This window comes from Nelumbo nucifera, chromosome 5 (genome assembly GCF_055504915.1).
Source record: "Nelumbo nucifera cultivar China Antique chromosome 5, China Antique-T2T, whole genome shotgun sequence".
In the NCBI taxonomy this organism is placed as follows: Eukaryota; Viridiplantae; Streptophyta; class Magnoliopsida; order Proteales; family Nelumbonaceae; genus Nelumbo; species Nelumbo nucifera.
Window position 1 is genome coordinate 7,136,545 of NC_142653.1, and position 16,851 is coordinate 7,153,395.

The 16,851-nt window shown below is 37.4% G+C and overlaps 1 protein-coding gene across 3 annotated transcripts; it reads right to left on the reverse strand.

Annotated features, from left to right (window-relative positions):
* Positions 1-353: 353 nt before the first annotated feature.
* NPGR1 (no pollen germination related 1) lies at positions 354-8,840 on the reverse strand. Of its 3 annotated transcripts, XM_010274470.3 has the most exons (7): positions 8,523-8,840; positions 8,303-8,408; positions 5,332-5,621; positions 4,980-5,238; positions 3,105-4,318; positions 1,682-1,835; positions 354-1,090 (listed from the first exon to the last, which is right to left on the reverse strand). In XM_010274470.3, the coding sequence occupies exons 3-7, from the start codon at positions 5,524-5,526 to the stop codon at positions 774-776; spliced, it is 2,139 nt and encodes a 712-aa protein (XP_010272772.1). In that variant the 5' UTR covers positions 5,527-5,621; positions 8,303-8,408; positions 8,523-8,840; the 3' UTR covers positions 354-773. The 3 variants fall into 3 exon arrangements, with proteins under 3 accessions (XP_010272772.1, XP_010272759.1, XP_010272764.1); XM_010274457.3 differs by lacking the exons at positions 8,303-8,408; positions 8,523-8,840 and adding an exon at positions 6,260-6,780; XM_010274462.3 differs by lacking the exons at positions 8,303-8,408; positions 8,523-8,840 and adding an exon at positions 5,960-6,299.
* Between the last annotated feature and the right edge of the window lie 8,011 nt (positions 8,841-16,851).

The window sequence follows — 16,851 nt, forward strand, 5'->3', positions numbered from 1 at the left end:
GTATTGTGGCGTATACTTTGTCCAACTAATTTTGAATAAAGTATCTTAATAATTTATTGTAAAACCAAAAAGATTGATCACATTCCTGTAGCTCAGTTTAATTCACAAGATTTGATGTGGATGATATTTTGCGATATGACCCAATTTAATCCACAATAATATAGACCAACAAGTATCAAGCTATTCTTAGGAAAAACGTAAAAACGTAGGAACATGTTCGGCCGTGAAATTAAAGGGTGAAGTATGTGCAACAGCATCTCCACAAAATACATGTGAAAATATTTTTTGTGCTTTAGATATCCCCCATCATTAATCCTTTCTCAGCTCCAAACCGCTTAAACCAGTACAGAACATGTGCAAGCACTCTATTAAAACTTTTCTAAAATGGCTGTGGTTAATACAACATTATTGCTGGGAAATGGACATGCATTATGCTTTTAGTAGATCAAATCCAAGGCCAGAATTCAACATTTTTGACCTTTTTAAATTGGTAACTTTTCTGGCCAGAATTTCATTGAGAAGTTCACTTGCTAGGTAATGTATATACATTTTAAATGTGAGAGATGACATGAAGATTACAAAGAAATACCCAGAATAACTCTGAATTGCAACTGCAGGATATGGCCTTCAAGACAAGTTTGAGTTGACTGGGTACCTCCACAGTATTTGTATTCTGTTTCCCAGGTGGAATTTTGTAAAGCAGCAGGCATTCCAGAAAATGATGTCATGTAAAGTTGCTCATCCTAATGTGTCTCATATGTATGGGAGGATAATCATAACGACAAAAAATCCTGAACAGGAGCTGACTGTTTGATCTCATGCGCTGCTTGAAAAAAGTCTGCAGCTTGCTGTAGTGAACCTTCCATCTTTGAGACAAATCCAAGATTTAACCAAGCCTCATGATTTGTAGGTTCTAAACGTAAAGCATTCATGAGATAGCTCCTCGCAATTGGAAGGCATTGCCTCCCAAGCTTTCTTAGTATTGTTGCTGTAGAAACCATGCTAGGTACATGGTCTGGATGGATTGAAAGTGAAATTGAGAAGGCCACAAGAGCTTCCTTGTACAATGACTGAGCTTCGAATAGTATCCCTGCAAATATATTAAAAAACACATGTCAGGTTAAATGTGAAACTAGACATAAAGGAGGAAACTAGCTAAAGGCACGTGCTAAGTAGTTCTAGCAAGTGTTTAAATATTACTGACCATATGCAAGACTTTTCTAGGTCGAACACTCACCCAATAGCAGTTAGATCAAGTTCATCTACAGTTTATCTTTTCGAAAATTACCATCATATCTAGTTATATGCATTGACAAGGAAAAATTGACAACAATAAAAACACTTTCTCACATAAACTCAAACTAATTAAATACTTTGATAAAACTATAATGCAAATATAATAAATTCACTAAAACAGGCATTCAATCTAATGCTGCAAGAACTGTGAAAATTTAACTCAACAGTCAACATCCACTCTATTAAATCAAAGAACACAAAGATCAAAGATTATGTTGGTTTGTAGAACCCAAGCAAACAAAAGTTGGAGCAGAAGCAAAGGCTTTGTTAGATGAAGTGGAGTTTAAGGGAATTAAACATTGCCCACATAAATTATCCACTGTAAAGAAGTGGTTAAATGCTGACACTGACAAAGCAAAAGTGAAAAAAAGGAAGATATTGCAACCTGTTGCATGCCAACTCCTTGGAGAGAAAATTCCAATTGACTTGGCTTTATCCAGACAAATTTCTGCATCAGGCCATGATCCAAATTTTGTATAAATCTCAGCTAAATCCTGCCAGGCCTCAATCTCTATTTTAATATCTGCTTCTGCCATTGTCTGTAAAGCATAAAGAAAAAAAATAAGCAAAAGAAAATAAAATGTCATATAACAAAGAGCATCTTCAAACAAATTTGTAATAAAAACTTGAGGACCCTAAACTCCATCCCTTAGCTAGGTGTCTTGATTCTCACGTTATAATACTTCACTATATCATAGAATAACAACAAATACCAAAACATTAACAAAAAAACAAATCAAAACTATATAGTTATGAACCAAGAGAAGTAATAAAAACCATAACACGATACAATAAGATGCAATGGTTGCTAAAGGCAAATAACATGAGCACCCAGCTGCCTGAAGCAAAGCTGGCATTGGGGTGCCTAGCTTAAGTGGCTGGGTAATGCATTAAGAAATATGTTATCTAAAATATAATTTATTTATCCTCTGGACTTAGAATGCTGGTATTTATTGGCCAAGCAAGGGAATTTTTGCAGCATAGTCTGAAATTTTCTGCTGTTGGGTGATACATTAAGAATTTATTTGAAAACTAGAAATTACATTTGATCAGGAGTTGAAGGCATTTATGGGCCACCCAAAATGAGCTCTGAAGCATAATCTGATATATTCAGCATTGGCTATTTAGTTCATGCAAGTTGGAAAGAAGAAGAATGCACATATGAAGATGCAGGGAATACCACATGATAGCAATTCTTTACAACAATTCGATCCAGACACATAAAGATGCACATATGCACATTATTATAAACTGAAATGGTAGAGAAATACAAATTTAAGGATTAGGAAATGACACAATTGCCAACAGCACATGCATCCCTGTGTCCCAACTTACAAAAAGGTTAATGCAAGTAAAACTCAATGAATAGAACCATAAAATGAGAGGCCAACCATTAAAAATTACCAAAGTGATCTCTAAACAGATATGTTGCACCTCTGAGAGAAGATATATGTTTACATTACAAGAAGAAAAATGTAGGAAGAAAAAACCCTATACTGAAACCAAGTGTAAGGAAAGGCCACATAGTCATAAACATAAAATAGGGAAGAAAAAGTAACAAATGATATTCTAAATGACAGTTTAAATGCCACTTTGTCTAAGAATAGCATGCTATTGCCATGGGTAAGTTATGGGTAGGCATATTCAAGACAATATCTAGCCTTCTAGGTAGAGATCATTGCATGCTATCAAAATAATATGCTCCAGCTTAGTTCTCCACAGAAACCTCAGGGCAAGAAACACTAGGATAGATTGTCATGACAATAATAAACAAAATACTTATAATATGCAACAAAAGTTCTACACACCTCAGGATCAGAATTTTTAGAATGGCGTTCCTTCTGTGCTTGAATCAGAGCAAGCAAAATTCTGAACGTCTCTATTGCTTTATTGGGTTGCTCCTGAGCAATCTGAAGCACTGCCTTCAACCTTAGAAGTTCTAATTGATCTCTTCCTCCAACCTCATCCAGAGAAATGTCCACAATGGTTTCAGCATCTTTGAATCGTTGCTCTTGAGAGATTATGAGGGCTAATAACTTCCAACCTCTTCCAGAGCTCCCACCGACCATATCTAGATAGATTCTTGCATTTTGCAAAGCAGCATTCAGGTTCCTCTGGAAAGAATTTTCCAAACTGAGGCTGAAAATCACCTCTGGATCTTTTTCCTCAAGCAAGGCAGCAGTATTGAGGTATTTCAGAGAGTCACTCTGAAGGAAAACCCTTTCAGCATCTGATAAAGAAAATCTAGCAGCATTCCCATAACAAAGACCAAGAAAATGATGAGCCTGACCCATAAAATGCTTGTTGTGATTGTTAGCAAAGTCAATTGCTCTCCGAGCAAAATCTATTCCATCATGTGCATGTCCTAGATTTTGAGAACACAACTTTGCTCCCAATAGAAGTGCAGGAAGATGGGGTTCATGCTTTGCTTCAGAACGACCTGAGACCTTCTTCAGAAGGTTCAAGGCCACTTCATTCTGACCAGAAGCACTATAACAAAGAACAAGAAGGTACCACCTTTCAGCCCGGTTGTAGACACCTGGGAGGGCCTCTTCAATGTGATCTGACAGAAACTTAAACTGACCAGAGACTGAAAGAGCAAAGGCCAGGTGGTCCACAACTTCAGGATCCCATCTGATTTCTCCAAATGCCATCTTCTTCATGAGTATAAACAGTAGCAGGATTGCTTCCTCTGTACTACTTTTGGGGGTATTTGGGCCCCATATTTGCAATTGAGGGGGAAGGTTTACCTCAACACCACCATAGAGTAAAAGTGAGGCTAATTCCTTCTGAACACTAGCCAACCTCTGCAGATCCAAGTTCCATGGCTTTGTTAGAGCCCGACGGTATGCAGCAATGGCTTCATCAAGAAATCCGGCCTGTTTCCATAACTCAGGAAGCAACTCTAGTGCTTTGTGGAGCATCTCTTGCAACTTGCAGTCCTCAGTAATACCTTCAGGCATCCCATTAGGTAGAGCAGATTCAACTGTGTCCAGAATTATTTTACACTCTCTTGCAGCCTCTGATGATTTACAACAGGGGAAAATTGTATCAAAACATCTGAAAAGTTACATTTTAGAAACCTAAAGTATCATCAGGTATACCATATGGATGCCAATGATATTCAAGGAGGTGGGGTCCCCGAATTAATGAGGCCAGCATCAGTTATCTTCTTGCCAAAACTGACCTAATCAGAAATCCTAATCATGAATGTACATAATAAACTTTGTATATCAACTATATGGTTAGGATCATTAACTGGGCTTCATGTTTGGCAGAGAATATTTTGTGGATGGAACAAATTGAACAAGTAAGAACCACACCTCCCTGAATATGCATCAGTTTAATTCTGTACCACCACAGGGTGTGCATTTTCATGGTTGACAAAATAGGAACCTGAAGATATATCCTTGTTTATTTAATTATTTCTTTCATGTAAATGAAAACCATTACAACAATCAGCTTTAACAAATACTGCTTTCTTTCTTGATATAAAAATTGGAACACCGAGCCCATGAATCATTACTCATGATTTTCACATGGTGCTCAAGCACTCTTGACTTTAAAGAAAGCAAACTCTATTCAATCCTAACGATCAACAAGGAAATTAAGATAAAAATATGTCGCAATTTCAGACAATCTAATTAAAAATTAAGCTCTAATTAGAGGACAAAACCAAGTACCTTTAACACGACCAAGCTCCTCCAGTGATTTTGCTTTAAGCAATATTGCTTCAAGAAGCAGACTCACAGAGTGCATTGACATTATACCCATCTGCATGTTATCACCTTTGGGACGGCCTTTCCTTTGCCGAGTTCTATGAATGATAGACTTGATCATTCTAGGTGTTAAACCTCGAATGTCAATCCCTTGAAATACTTGAAGTGCTGCATCAAGGTTCCCTCTCTGATATTCTAGTCGTCCCAACAAAGCCCTGGCTTCCTGCCGTTCAATTACCTCAAAGTAAATCAAGACTAGAACTGGAAAAACAGCAAGGGCGTAAGATTATGGTGAACCAATGAAATATGAACCGACCTCATAGTTCAAAGAGAGAGCTTCCTTTAGAGTGGACTCGACGTCATCAACCTGGCTATCTTCAAACCTCGAGTCCCAATCGCAACCAGTTCTGGAAGAGAGGCCACTGACTGAGAAGTCCCTCGTAGCCAAGGATTCTGGTGACAGAGGCACCTCTTCAAACTTGAATTGCTCCCCTGAGCAAGCGCACAGCATGTTGTCTAGCAAATAGCAAGAAATTTCGGTTCCGTCTCCAGCAATTACAAACAGAGAAGCTAATCGCTTCTCAGTGAATTCCACAACTCACACACCTGGAAACGAAATGAATTGAGTATCAATCAAAAGTCAAAACCCATGTTTCACCTTCCAGACATCATAGAATCAACTGTCAGTCAAAAACCTCATTCATTGTTCAAACTGAAAATGCAAACATAACACACCCTTCCACATTCGCCAGCAACAGCAATGAAAGACCATCTTCAGACAGGTTAAATTCAAAATGCAATCCAGAACAAATAACGCGGAAATACAGACGGAAACATATTTATCAAAAATGAATTTTAAAGCAAATGTCATTGTCTTTTTTTTTTGGTAAAGAAGAAAATGCCATTGTCCGAGAGCCCTCATTCCATGACGTAACAGTACATACCTTTGATGAAACATGTATGAACAACAATACCCAACTCTTCAAACTCAGGTCACAAAAAAAAAAAAAACACTGGTGGAGAGCTCCAAATTGAAAAGCCAGTCCGAACAACAGAATATTAGGAAACCAAGTAGAAGAAATCTTCAAAAGAACCCATCAGAACCCATGACTCGAAACTAACATTGAACGAAACGAAGGAGTAATCGGCAGACAAAATTAGAGAAACAAAGGACAAATGGGTAAAATCGAAACGCAGAGGATGAAAAGGGCGAGACAAACAAGAAATCAGAGGTTAGGACATACCGGAAACGAGAAACGAAGATGTGAATGCAACCACGAAAGCAACTTCGATGGAGAATCTCCCCTCCACCTTTCATTTATTTATTATATATTTTCTTTCTTTGGATACTTCGGCAGGAGCCTATGCTTCCTAATACAATTACTAATCATGTGAGAGGCAAAGAAACTAATCAAATCACGAAGTGGGTTTCTTTATACTTTTTGTGGAGATCTGCTTTTGCCTTTTCTCTAGTTCCTGCTTCTCTCTGTAGACTGTAGTCTCTCTCTTGTCTTGACCTTTCCTCTGAGATTTGCGTAGGTGGGCATGGGGCCTATGGGCAGTGAGGGCCAGAGGTGGTGCAGCTGCACTGCTGGCTGCTGCAGTTGGCATATAGATAGATTCTACTCCATGTTTGGGTTTTACCATTCCCCCCCCCTCCTTTATTTCTTGAAAGGGTACAAAAGGGAAATTTGTTACTAAGGATTTCAAACTTTGAATTCAAAACAGCAACCCATCAAAGTATGAGATGTGTTGATTGGAAGGTGAAGTAGTTTGCTGGAAATGGGTTTATTTATTGTGGGAGTAGGGAGGTCGTCCTTTTCTTTCGGTGGGAACATGGTCTTTATCATTGCTTTGCTTTACACTTATATATTACCAACCAAACAAATAATTCCTAGTTGGTGATAAATCCCCTTTCAGGACTTTTTGGGCTAATGAATATTGAATCCACTTATCTTTTTGACATATTTGTATCTTGTTGTTGTGTGGGTTCTTCTCCTTTGTATTTGACCGTCTGCATCTAATTGATCTTTCTCCATACACAAATTGATGCAAATACTGCAACTGCTTCTATTTGCAACTGACCAAAAACTGTAAGTTGAGTGAAGTTGTCAAGATTTTAGAGAATCCCTAAACTAACAAAAATAGATCAGTTTCTTCCAGTTTTATAATCAATTTGCCCCTCTAAATCTCTGGTTAGATAGTACACTAATTTTGGTGTGATAATACAAATCTCAATCTAGCATGGTGCATGTTTTATCAGGGATCACATACATAGGTCATAGGGCATGTTTTAGCTGCAGTAAGAGTTCCTCCCCATCCGAACAGAGTTCGCGTTCTGTGCACCTGCCAATCATGTTCGGCTAACTCGTCCATCATATGATCCTAACGTTAACGGCAAAATGCACGTCAACCCGGGTTTGGCAGTTCAATCGGGCACACCGGACCCAGAATAATCAAAAGTTCCCCAACCCTCATTCTGCGAGTTTTTTTTTTTTTTTTTCTCGCTGAATGTTTTCCTCCTTCCACTGAATCCTACCCACGCACCAAACCTCCCTCCATCGGCGGCGATTATACCTGTTCATGAATCGGGTAGTCCAATGGCCCCATCCATTATTTTTTGGGTTTAGACAAAATTTCAGGCCCATAGGCTTGGGTTCGGGCTTTAAATATTAGGTCCGATCATTTTTTAGGCCGCTCTCAGGTTTTATAAGTCCAGCTTGATACTTATATATAATAAAAAAGTATTTATATTATATATAATATATATTTGTTTCTTAAATTATTAATAAATATTAATTTTTTATTAAAAAATATAGATTAGTTTATTAATTTATTAAATTATTATTAAATTAATATAATATTAATTTATAAAAATACACTAAAAATAAGACATTTTGTATATTGATCAGATTTTATATAAGGGTCGGGTTCGGGTTCAAATCTAGGCCCAAATGGTCGGGCCGGACTCGGACTCAAACCTGCACAATTTCTATTGATAAAGAGCTAAAACCCGACCCAAGCCCGACTCGGCCTAACCCAGGAGAGCTCCAGTGGAAGGTTTCTGGCCTCCTATTTTCTTCTTCTTCTTCTTTAAGAAAAATGGCGGTTTGAATCTGAGAAAGGAGTTAGTATATATCAATATTTTCTTAACAGCAGAAGCCAACAACCGACGGCCACTCAACGCAGGAATATGACCGGAAAATGACGACATGAAATGAGAACGAAAGAAGCAAAGAAAAACACAGAAGAAACAAAGAAAGAACTGAAGAAAAGAAACAACTTACCTCAGCTTAGGCGGAAGAAAATCAAAGAACTTCTAGTGATACAGAAAACTCAAACTCATTGATGGAATACCAAATCTTGGTCTTCATTGGAATGGCGACAATGGGACTGTAGAGGGAGAAGTTACAATGTTAGTCCGGAGTCATGTAAGTCCATAGCTCTCCTTGTTGCCGCCGAGAGCCACTTGTAAGAAGAAGAAAAAGAGAAGAGGAGGCCAGAAACCTATTGCCGGAGCTCTCCTTGTCGCCGTAAATAGAGGGAGGGTTCGGTGGAAGGAGGAAAACATCCAGCATGAAAAAATTCGCTGAATGAGGGTTGGGGGACTTTTGATTACTCTAGGCCATGTTGTGGCCGTTTCGTGCCCGATTGAATCGCCGAACTTGGGTTGACGTGAATTTTACCATTAACATTAGGATGGACAACCTGGCCATTGGCGGGTGCACTCGTCCAGTATACCCACAGGTGCACATAACGTGGACTCATCCAAACAGAGGTCATGGCATGTTTGAAGATAGGACTGATAATGGGTTGATTCTACCTGACTAACTAAGCTCAATTGAATTGATTATATTGGTTCTGGTTTTGTCATTTTGTTTCAATTAATAATTGGGTTCGTTATGGATGTTGATTCTTTTGAATTTATTCAAACCTAAATCGATTATTTTGTTAATAATATAAAGTTTTTTTTCTTGTAATTTTATAATTTAATAAACAATATATAAGACAACTTTGATTAAAAACACTAGATTTATTAACATATAAATAATGTACTATTTTATTATCATTTTTATTAAAACTATATTATCAAAAATCAAACTTTAGATTATTATTTATATAAGTAATTATCCCAATTATTAATCGGGACAGTTCTAGACATATGTATTTTGTCCTGATAAAAAAATCAGTTCACAATTGTCACAGGCTATCTCGAACCAAACCCAATCCATTAATAGCCCCTACTCGAAGGTTTTGCTGCAGGGCCTAAACAAGGATGAGAAGGTGTTGGATGCTTAACTATGATATTTGATGATAGGGGCCATTTGAATAGCACAGCACCACTCCGCGTCTTATGAAACAAACCTACTAACTTACCAAATCACCCACCCCCCAGTTGACTATTTTGTTTCTTTTTTCTTGGTATGTCTTTCTAAACAGATCATGAGGTCATGTAAATATAATGTTGTTGCGTATAGGCTTGCCACTTGCGCACAAAGGTTTAAAAAAGTTCGGTTTATATATAGAACTAGTATGCTTGAGCGTCTGTTTGGCATCAATGCTTTTACTCCAAAAAATGGCAATACATCAGCATCACATTGGGAAAAAAAACAGTGCTCTAAGAAATGTCCTGTTTGTTTGAAATCGTTTCCAACAAGGACAAGAAGTGACAGTGATAGAGACATGATATGGCACTGAATGTACAGTGCTGAAAAAGTTTCCTAAAGCATTGGTATCAAATAAAAAACGTTGTTGTTGCTCAAGAAAATGTCCTACTTGACAATAACGTTTCCAAACAAAAAAAGACACCGTTTTCTCATAAAGCATTGCTTTTAACCCATACATCAGAAAACGGTGTTGTTTCTGCAGCATCAATGCCAAACATATACTGAATGGCTTGAGGATTGGACAAGATGGGGCTCACATCACATACAGTGATAAACCTCCTTCCTGATGTATTTTTTTGTTGGTTAACATATATCGATCCTTCCTAGTTTCTATGAAAAAAAAAGGGAAAATTTCTAATCATTACCCTATACTTTGGCTCCAGTGACAATTTGATCATTGAACTTTAAAATGCGACAATTCAGTATCCAAACTTTCAAAATGTGATGATCCAATACCTGTTGTTAATCAATCCGTTAATCAATCGTTAAGTGACATTTAAAAAGTCAAAAATGCCCTAAGAATGTCTTCTAATTCTCTTTATCAACTATCCAAACATTGACAATAAAACAAACAGTCCCAAATTCTAGATTCTTAAACAGTCACCAACTTTTTTAAATAGAAGAGGCAAAGATTTGGGGCTATTCATTTTTTTGTCAATGGATGCTTGATAAAGATAATTAAATGGCATTGGAAAGACATTTTTAACTTTTCAAATGTCACATAATAACTGATTAACAACAAGTAGACCTGTTCATGGGCCGGGCTCGGGCCGGGCTTTTACTCTTCATTAACAGAAATATGTTAGGCCCGAGCCCAAGCCCGGCCCGACCAACGGGTCTACAACATGGGCTCGAGCCCGGCCCTAATAAAAAGCTCGAAGCCCGACCTAATAAAAAAAAATTAGAAATTTTTCCTATTCAATAATCAATATAAATCAGAATTTATTTACATTAAAAAAATATATAAATTCAAAATTTATTTATTTTAAAAAATATATATAAAGAAGGAAAAGAGGATGTGGAGAAGAAGAATTCGGTTGGAAAAAGAAGGGAAAGGGGTGAAAAAAAGAGGGGTATTCAATTAGGGTTTTTAGGTTTATTTATAGGTCGGGCCGGGCTAGGCTCGGGCCGGACTATTTTGGCAAATCCCGAGTCCGGCTCGAATTTATTGCGGGCCGGGCTTTTTGGCCCGAGATTAAGCCCACGAGCTTATATACCTGTTCAAGCCCGTCCGGGGGCTGGGCCGGGCCAGGCTGGTCCGTCGGGCCACCTGGCCCATGAACAGGTTTAACAACGAGTAACGGATTGTCACATTTTGAAAATTTAGATTCTAGATTCTGAATTATCACATTTTGAAATTTATATACTAAATTATCGCGTTTTAAAATTAAGGGACCATAAGTGTCATTCCAACCGAAGTATAGGTACTGATTGAGAAATTTCTCAAAAATAATCTTAACATGGTACAAGAAATTAATTGCAAAGGTTAAAAGTAAATGTTAAGTCCAACCAATCACCATAGACAGCGGGGACCAATATTGGGTAGTGGTCCTTTTTCCTTCTCTTTCTTTCTTACGACAGGGCAAAGGGCAGAGGCTATACAATCCAACAGGATTCATGAGTGGTGACTCCACTCCGGTTAGGAAGTTGTACATTACAGAATTCACTTTTCACCGTCTCATCGCTTTACAGTTTCTATGCACGACGACCGAGGATGGATGATGGCTCGCAAGTGACAAACGCCCAGAAGAGAAAAGCACAAGCGCCAATAACCCTAAACCCCTCCCTAGCTAGCTGTGCTGTTCATACTTTACAACTAACAAGGTGAGAATCCTTGACCTTTGGCCAGCTTTGAAGGAACCATGGCTAGTTGGGTGTTGAGATTGCAGTCTAGTACTCTCTCAACTCTAAAATGAATGGATTCACGTGTTTTCTTTTCATTATTTCACACGTACGCTTTCCAACCACAACCAGTAGTAATGCTTAGATGGTCCATTAGAGAGGATCTCTGAAAAGGGTTGTGGGTGGGTGGTCTGGGTCGAGATCGGCTTCTATCATGGCAAAGCTGTGCCCATATCGTTTTAAACAGCTATTTTCACTCTTGTATTGGGAATATCGATCTCCTCATAAAATAAAGTATACAAGTATGGAGATATTCTCAATGCAAGAAAGGGTGTTGGAATCGGTTTTGCCCCGATTAAAGGAAGGTTTGCCATGTCTACTGTTCAAGTAGAAGGCAACATACTTTTGAGTTTTGACCGAAGGATGAAATGAATGATCATTAACTACAAGTTATCATCTTTATGTCTTTTCATGATTTGCCATTAAGGTTGCATTTGGAATCAGTGTAAAACGTTATCGATATAAAAATACACCGATGACTTTTACACTGAACCATGAAAGTGACCTTGCTTTTTGAAAATAGTGATGGGTGGAAGAGTGTAAAGTTTTACATCGATAAAATCAATGAAGTTTTTACATGATTATCGATGTAACACTTTAGAGTTGATGAATCGATTATCGATGTAAAACTCCACTCCATTCAAATGCATGTAAAACTGAACCGGAGTGGAGTTTAAGTTGATAATAATTACACCCTCTTTCCAAATGTCTACAAAACCAAACCAATGTAAATTTTACATTGGTTCTTGATTTACATTACATCCAAATGCAGTTTAAGGGGGCTTTTGTTTTTTGGATTTTGAGAGGGGAAAAGTCAAAAATTTTGATTCACATTGACCAAGAAACCCATATTCTTTTTTCAGATTTATATGAGAATCAAGGAAATTTATTTTCCTAGTCACCACTTACCCAAATACCCATCTCCCATGTGAGTAAGTAATTAACTTTTCCACTTGGGGGGAAGTTGCCAACATTTGAACGGGACAAAATTGCCCCTTTAATAATAGATTTTTATAGTTAAAACGATCATTGTATTATTTACCTAAAAAATAAAATAATATAGATAAATTCAATTATCCAGATAAATATTTTCTAAACCAGACCATCGCCCAGCCCTAATAAGAAAACCCAACTGTACCAACTAGACCAGGCTGATCTCAGCAGCAAAGTGCTGTGACATTGTGACAAGTCTTCTGCAATATTATATCAGAGAGAGGATTCTTGGTAATTTAGCAACACTTTTTTTTTTCTTTACAGGCTTGGAAAATGTACCTTCCACATGTAGTGTTCTTTTGAGTTTTGACTTTTTGCTTATTTGCTTATTTTTCTCCAACCAACGCAAAAGCATGAGCAATGAAGAAGAAAGAGAAATGAAATGCCAAATAGGGTATTGGAGGTGGGAATTAGAAATGAACCCTCTTAACTATTTTGGCCCGACCAATCATCAATCATCATTCACAATCGCCTTATTAGAGACCCACATGTATAGAGCTGGCATGGCGTACCATGACTGGCCCAAGACCACATCTGCTGTGGTCATGGTCATAGCATTCTCTTCTAACCTCCAATATGCCAGCATGATGAGCTCCATTGACCCAACATAATGAATAGAGCTGTAGGGGCTTCGAACTCCAAATGCCAAGGATTCATGGTCACAGATTCACATGGAAGGAAACAGATTCAGAGATGCAAACATTTTAAAAATAACCTTATAACTAAGGGTTTATTTGGTTTATAGTCCGAATCAAAATCCTTTGGAATTGTAATTAGAATCAGAATGGTTTATTCCCATATTTTGTTTGATTCAGATAGGAATGGGAATAAGAATTGAAATCAGCAGGAATGAGATTTCTTTCCCAAGGAAGGGGAAGGGAATGGTTATTCCCTAATTCACTCAAATAAGGGAATGTCATTCCAGCAGGAATGGGACTTGAATTTTGATTCTGCCCAACCAAACAGTTGGAATTAGAATAGCCCATTCCAATTCTGATTTCATACCCTTATTCCTGCAAACCAAACAGGGCCTAAAGTGCTTAGAAAAAGAGTCTGAAACTCCCGACATACTCCTCACAACACATCCCAGCCACACATCGGAAACATCTTCCATACCTGTGTGTTGTTATTCATGGAAGATGTTTCCAACACACACACGGGATATGCTATGAGGTCATTGTGAGATGCAAGAGAGCAAATCCCGATTCTTAAAACAAACCCAAAAGATTAATGTTAGTGACTTAATTTGGATGCAAGGTTTTATAATTTTTATCCTCATGTTTTGAAAATTTAGGACTTTGAATGCCTTTTTCTTAAAAAGTAATCGTTTTATTAATATTTTTTCTTATATTAAATTTATGCTAATTGAATGGAGAATGAGGGAACTGAAGAAAAATAAATAAATAAATAAATGGAAAAGGATTTTCTGTTTTCACATTGTGGTCTGGACGTGAAGCGGAAGCTAAGACAAATTAAGTGCACGCAACAACCACATGTTTAAAGTTTAAACTAGAGTTCTCATGGCCAACAGAGTCTGTCCTCAGGCTCATGTTTAAAACAAACAATATATAGGAGTTATTTAAAAGGGTAAATTGTGTAAACCTCTCTTGAAGTTTCTGGTTGTTATTGAAATCTCCCAACTTTGATGATTGTAATCACTTCTTCTAAATTTTTTAACACAGTTACAACTAAACCTCTTTTGTTGAATCTTTTGAAAAGAGGCATAAAAATGTTCAAAATATCTATAATTACTTTTGACCAAAATGTTTATTTTCTAAATTTTCATATCATATGAATGGCTAGCCCAAACCCTTCCAATCTCTTTTCTGAAATAAATTTGTTTTTCAAATTTTCTATTCATATATATTGCTCAAAGGTTAATCTGCAAATTTAATTTCTCTTTTTTTGTTGTCTATGAAGTTTGTATTGTTTTTTTTTTTTATAGAAACCAGTCCCAATAACAATTACATGGATATTTTGAATATTTTTATGACTTTTATTAGAGGATTCTAATAGAAGGAATTTAGTTGTAACTGTCTCAAAAAATTCAAGAGAAGTTATTACAATTACCAAACTTTAAAAAAATAAATCAGCAATGGTCAAAATTTTCAAGAAAGGTTTCAGCAATTTACCCTATTTAAAATGATTTAGGCTGATTGAGTAACGGACTAATTAACTATAGCATCAATGCATCAAAAGTTCATCTAGGGAAATGGTGCTGGTGACCAAGGCCCATGCTTGTATGTAGGAGACTTAGAAGACAACAGGAATACTGAGAAACTGCATGTGCGATACAGAGGTATACATAGAGAGTATGCGATACAGAGATACAGATAGAAAGAGAGATTTTGTGATTTGTCGTTGTCGAATTCAAATATTAGAAAATCGTGTAGGGAAAATTTCGGAAGAAAACTTCAGCCTGGGTCTTGCAGCCTTGCTTTATAGCTTTGTGGGGCTCTCGTAAAGTGAGATTGGACGACATTGGAGCTTGTCACAAAGTTTGGCCCACTCTCCTTTTATGTCGTTACCAAGGTGGAAATCAGATAATATTCTTATAGATGCGACGTGGGTTCCGAGAAATATTCGACTTCCTTCTCTATTTTATTATGGCATTAGAATAATAGAATAACCATATTCGGTGACAGGGCATCTTCTTGCGGCTTGTAGTGACAAATAGTGTTTCTGTTGCTGGAAAAATGAAAAGATAGCCAGATGGGGTTCCAAGAAAAAGGTGTTTTTGATCGATTAGGAGGGAACCTAACGAATTAAAAAAACGATTTGGTGGAAATTTGGGAGGAGGACAAATGGAGGTATTCTGCTCAGTTGTTTCAGCTATTCATAGTTCATACGATTACGAGGTGGATTTTGATTCAAGGAATAAACACACTGATGTGAGAATTGAGGACTGAGGAGGCTCATTTCTGTCATCGGACTGGAATGTACTTGACGCTTTTATCAGGATAAATCCAATTTCTCCTGGGGTGGAATTGAATTGGGACTGATGCCACGCAGTTTACGGACTGAATCCCAAGATCTTAGATTCCCTTATACACAAACAAGACTAATGCAATGACCAGTGGATTTCAATTGTTTTGCTCACAGAGCTCTGAGACACTCTTTTCACTGCGGTTCCTTTAGCCCTTTCTGTGTAAAAACAATATATTGCATTTACAACACGAGATGGTGTGTTGAGTGGAATTCTCTATGGAATTTAATCAGGAAGCGAAGATCACATTGACAATGGGTCTTTTTGAATTTTTGATGCAATAGTGGAAGTAGTAGCTACTATTCTATACCATTAGACTTGGGTTACTCTCAAATCTCATCAACAATGAATGAGAAGTGTTTGTAGTAAGACCCTAATGAAAAGTCAACATTTAAACCACAGAAATTTGAATCTTTGCTTAAATATTATTTTCGCCATAGTGGGTCCATGGCACCCATTGATGGGATTGATGAGCCCAAAGACAGCGTACCTTTTTAATGGTGGGTGAGTGACACAATTAAATAAACATTTGTTTACATTTTTCCACTTGCATTGCTTGGAGGGTGATGGTACAATTTTGTAGCTGTCTCATTCCTTTGATTAACATGTTATAGTGTCGCCTGTCTCAAATAAGAATTATTAAGGAATAAATAATTAGTTATACGACTACTGGCCTACTGCAAACATGGTGCCCCTCACAATACATACAACCAGTCTATGTACCAAAAATAGAGATGCAGTTCTTAACCGCCCAGCAAACTAGCTTGAGTTTCTTACCGTTAGGAAAGGGGTAAAGGGTATTTGATTACCAGGAAAATTAACATACCCAACATGGAGTAATACTTAATAGGGTCTTTGTTCTTGGATACCCGACAGGAATTGGGCCGAGATAGCAGGTAGCTGATAAACATCTAAATTACGTTTACGAATCCTACAATTTATAGAGAGGAAGAAAGCAAATACACTTCTTTTCTTTTTATTTGTTTACTAACATGCAGCAAGGTATAGATTGTAGCTCAATAGGATTTTGACAATCTCCACATGTCCTATTAACTCCCTTGGACTCAGTTTGGAAGGAGTACAGCTTGGTCTGGCTACGAGTCTGGAACCACGTGGCATAGGTGGACCCAAACCCAACAACACCTTGAACTGAAACATATAAATATTAAATATAACCCAGAGCCAGAAGCCAGACCGCTGGCACCGTGGCACGTCTATCTAGCATAGGCATAAAACTATAGAAGCATGGAAACACCCGAGATAGCGTTTTGGTACAGGAGGGGGAATA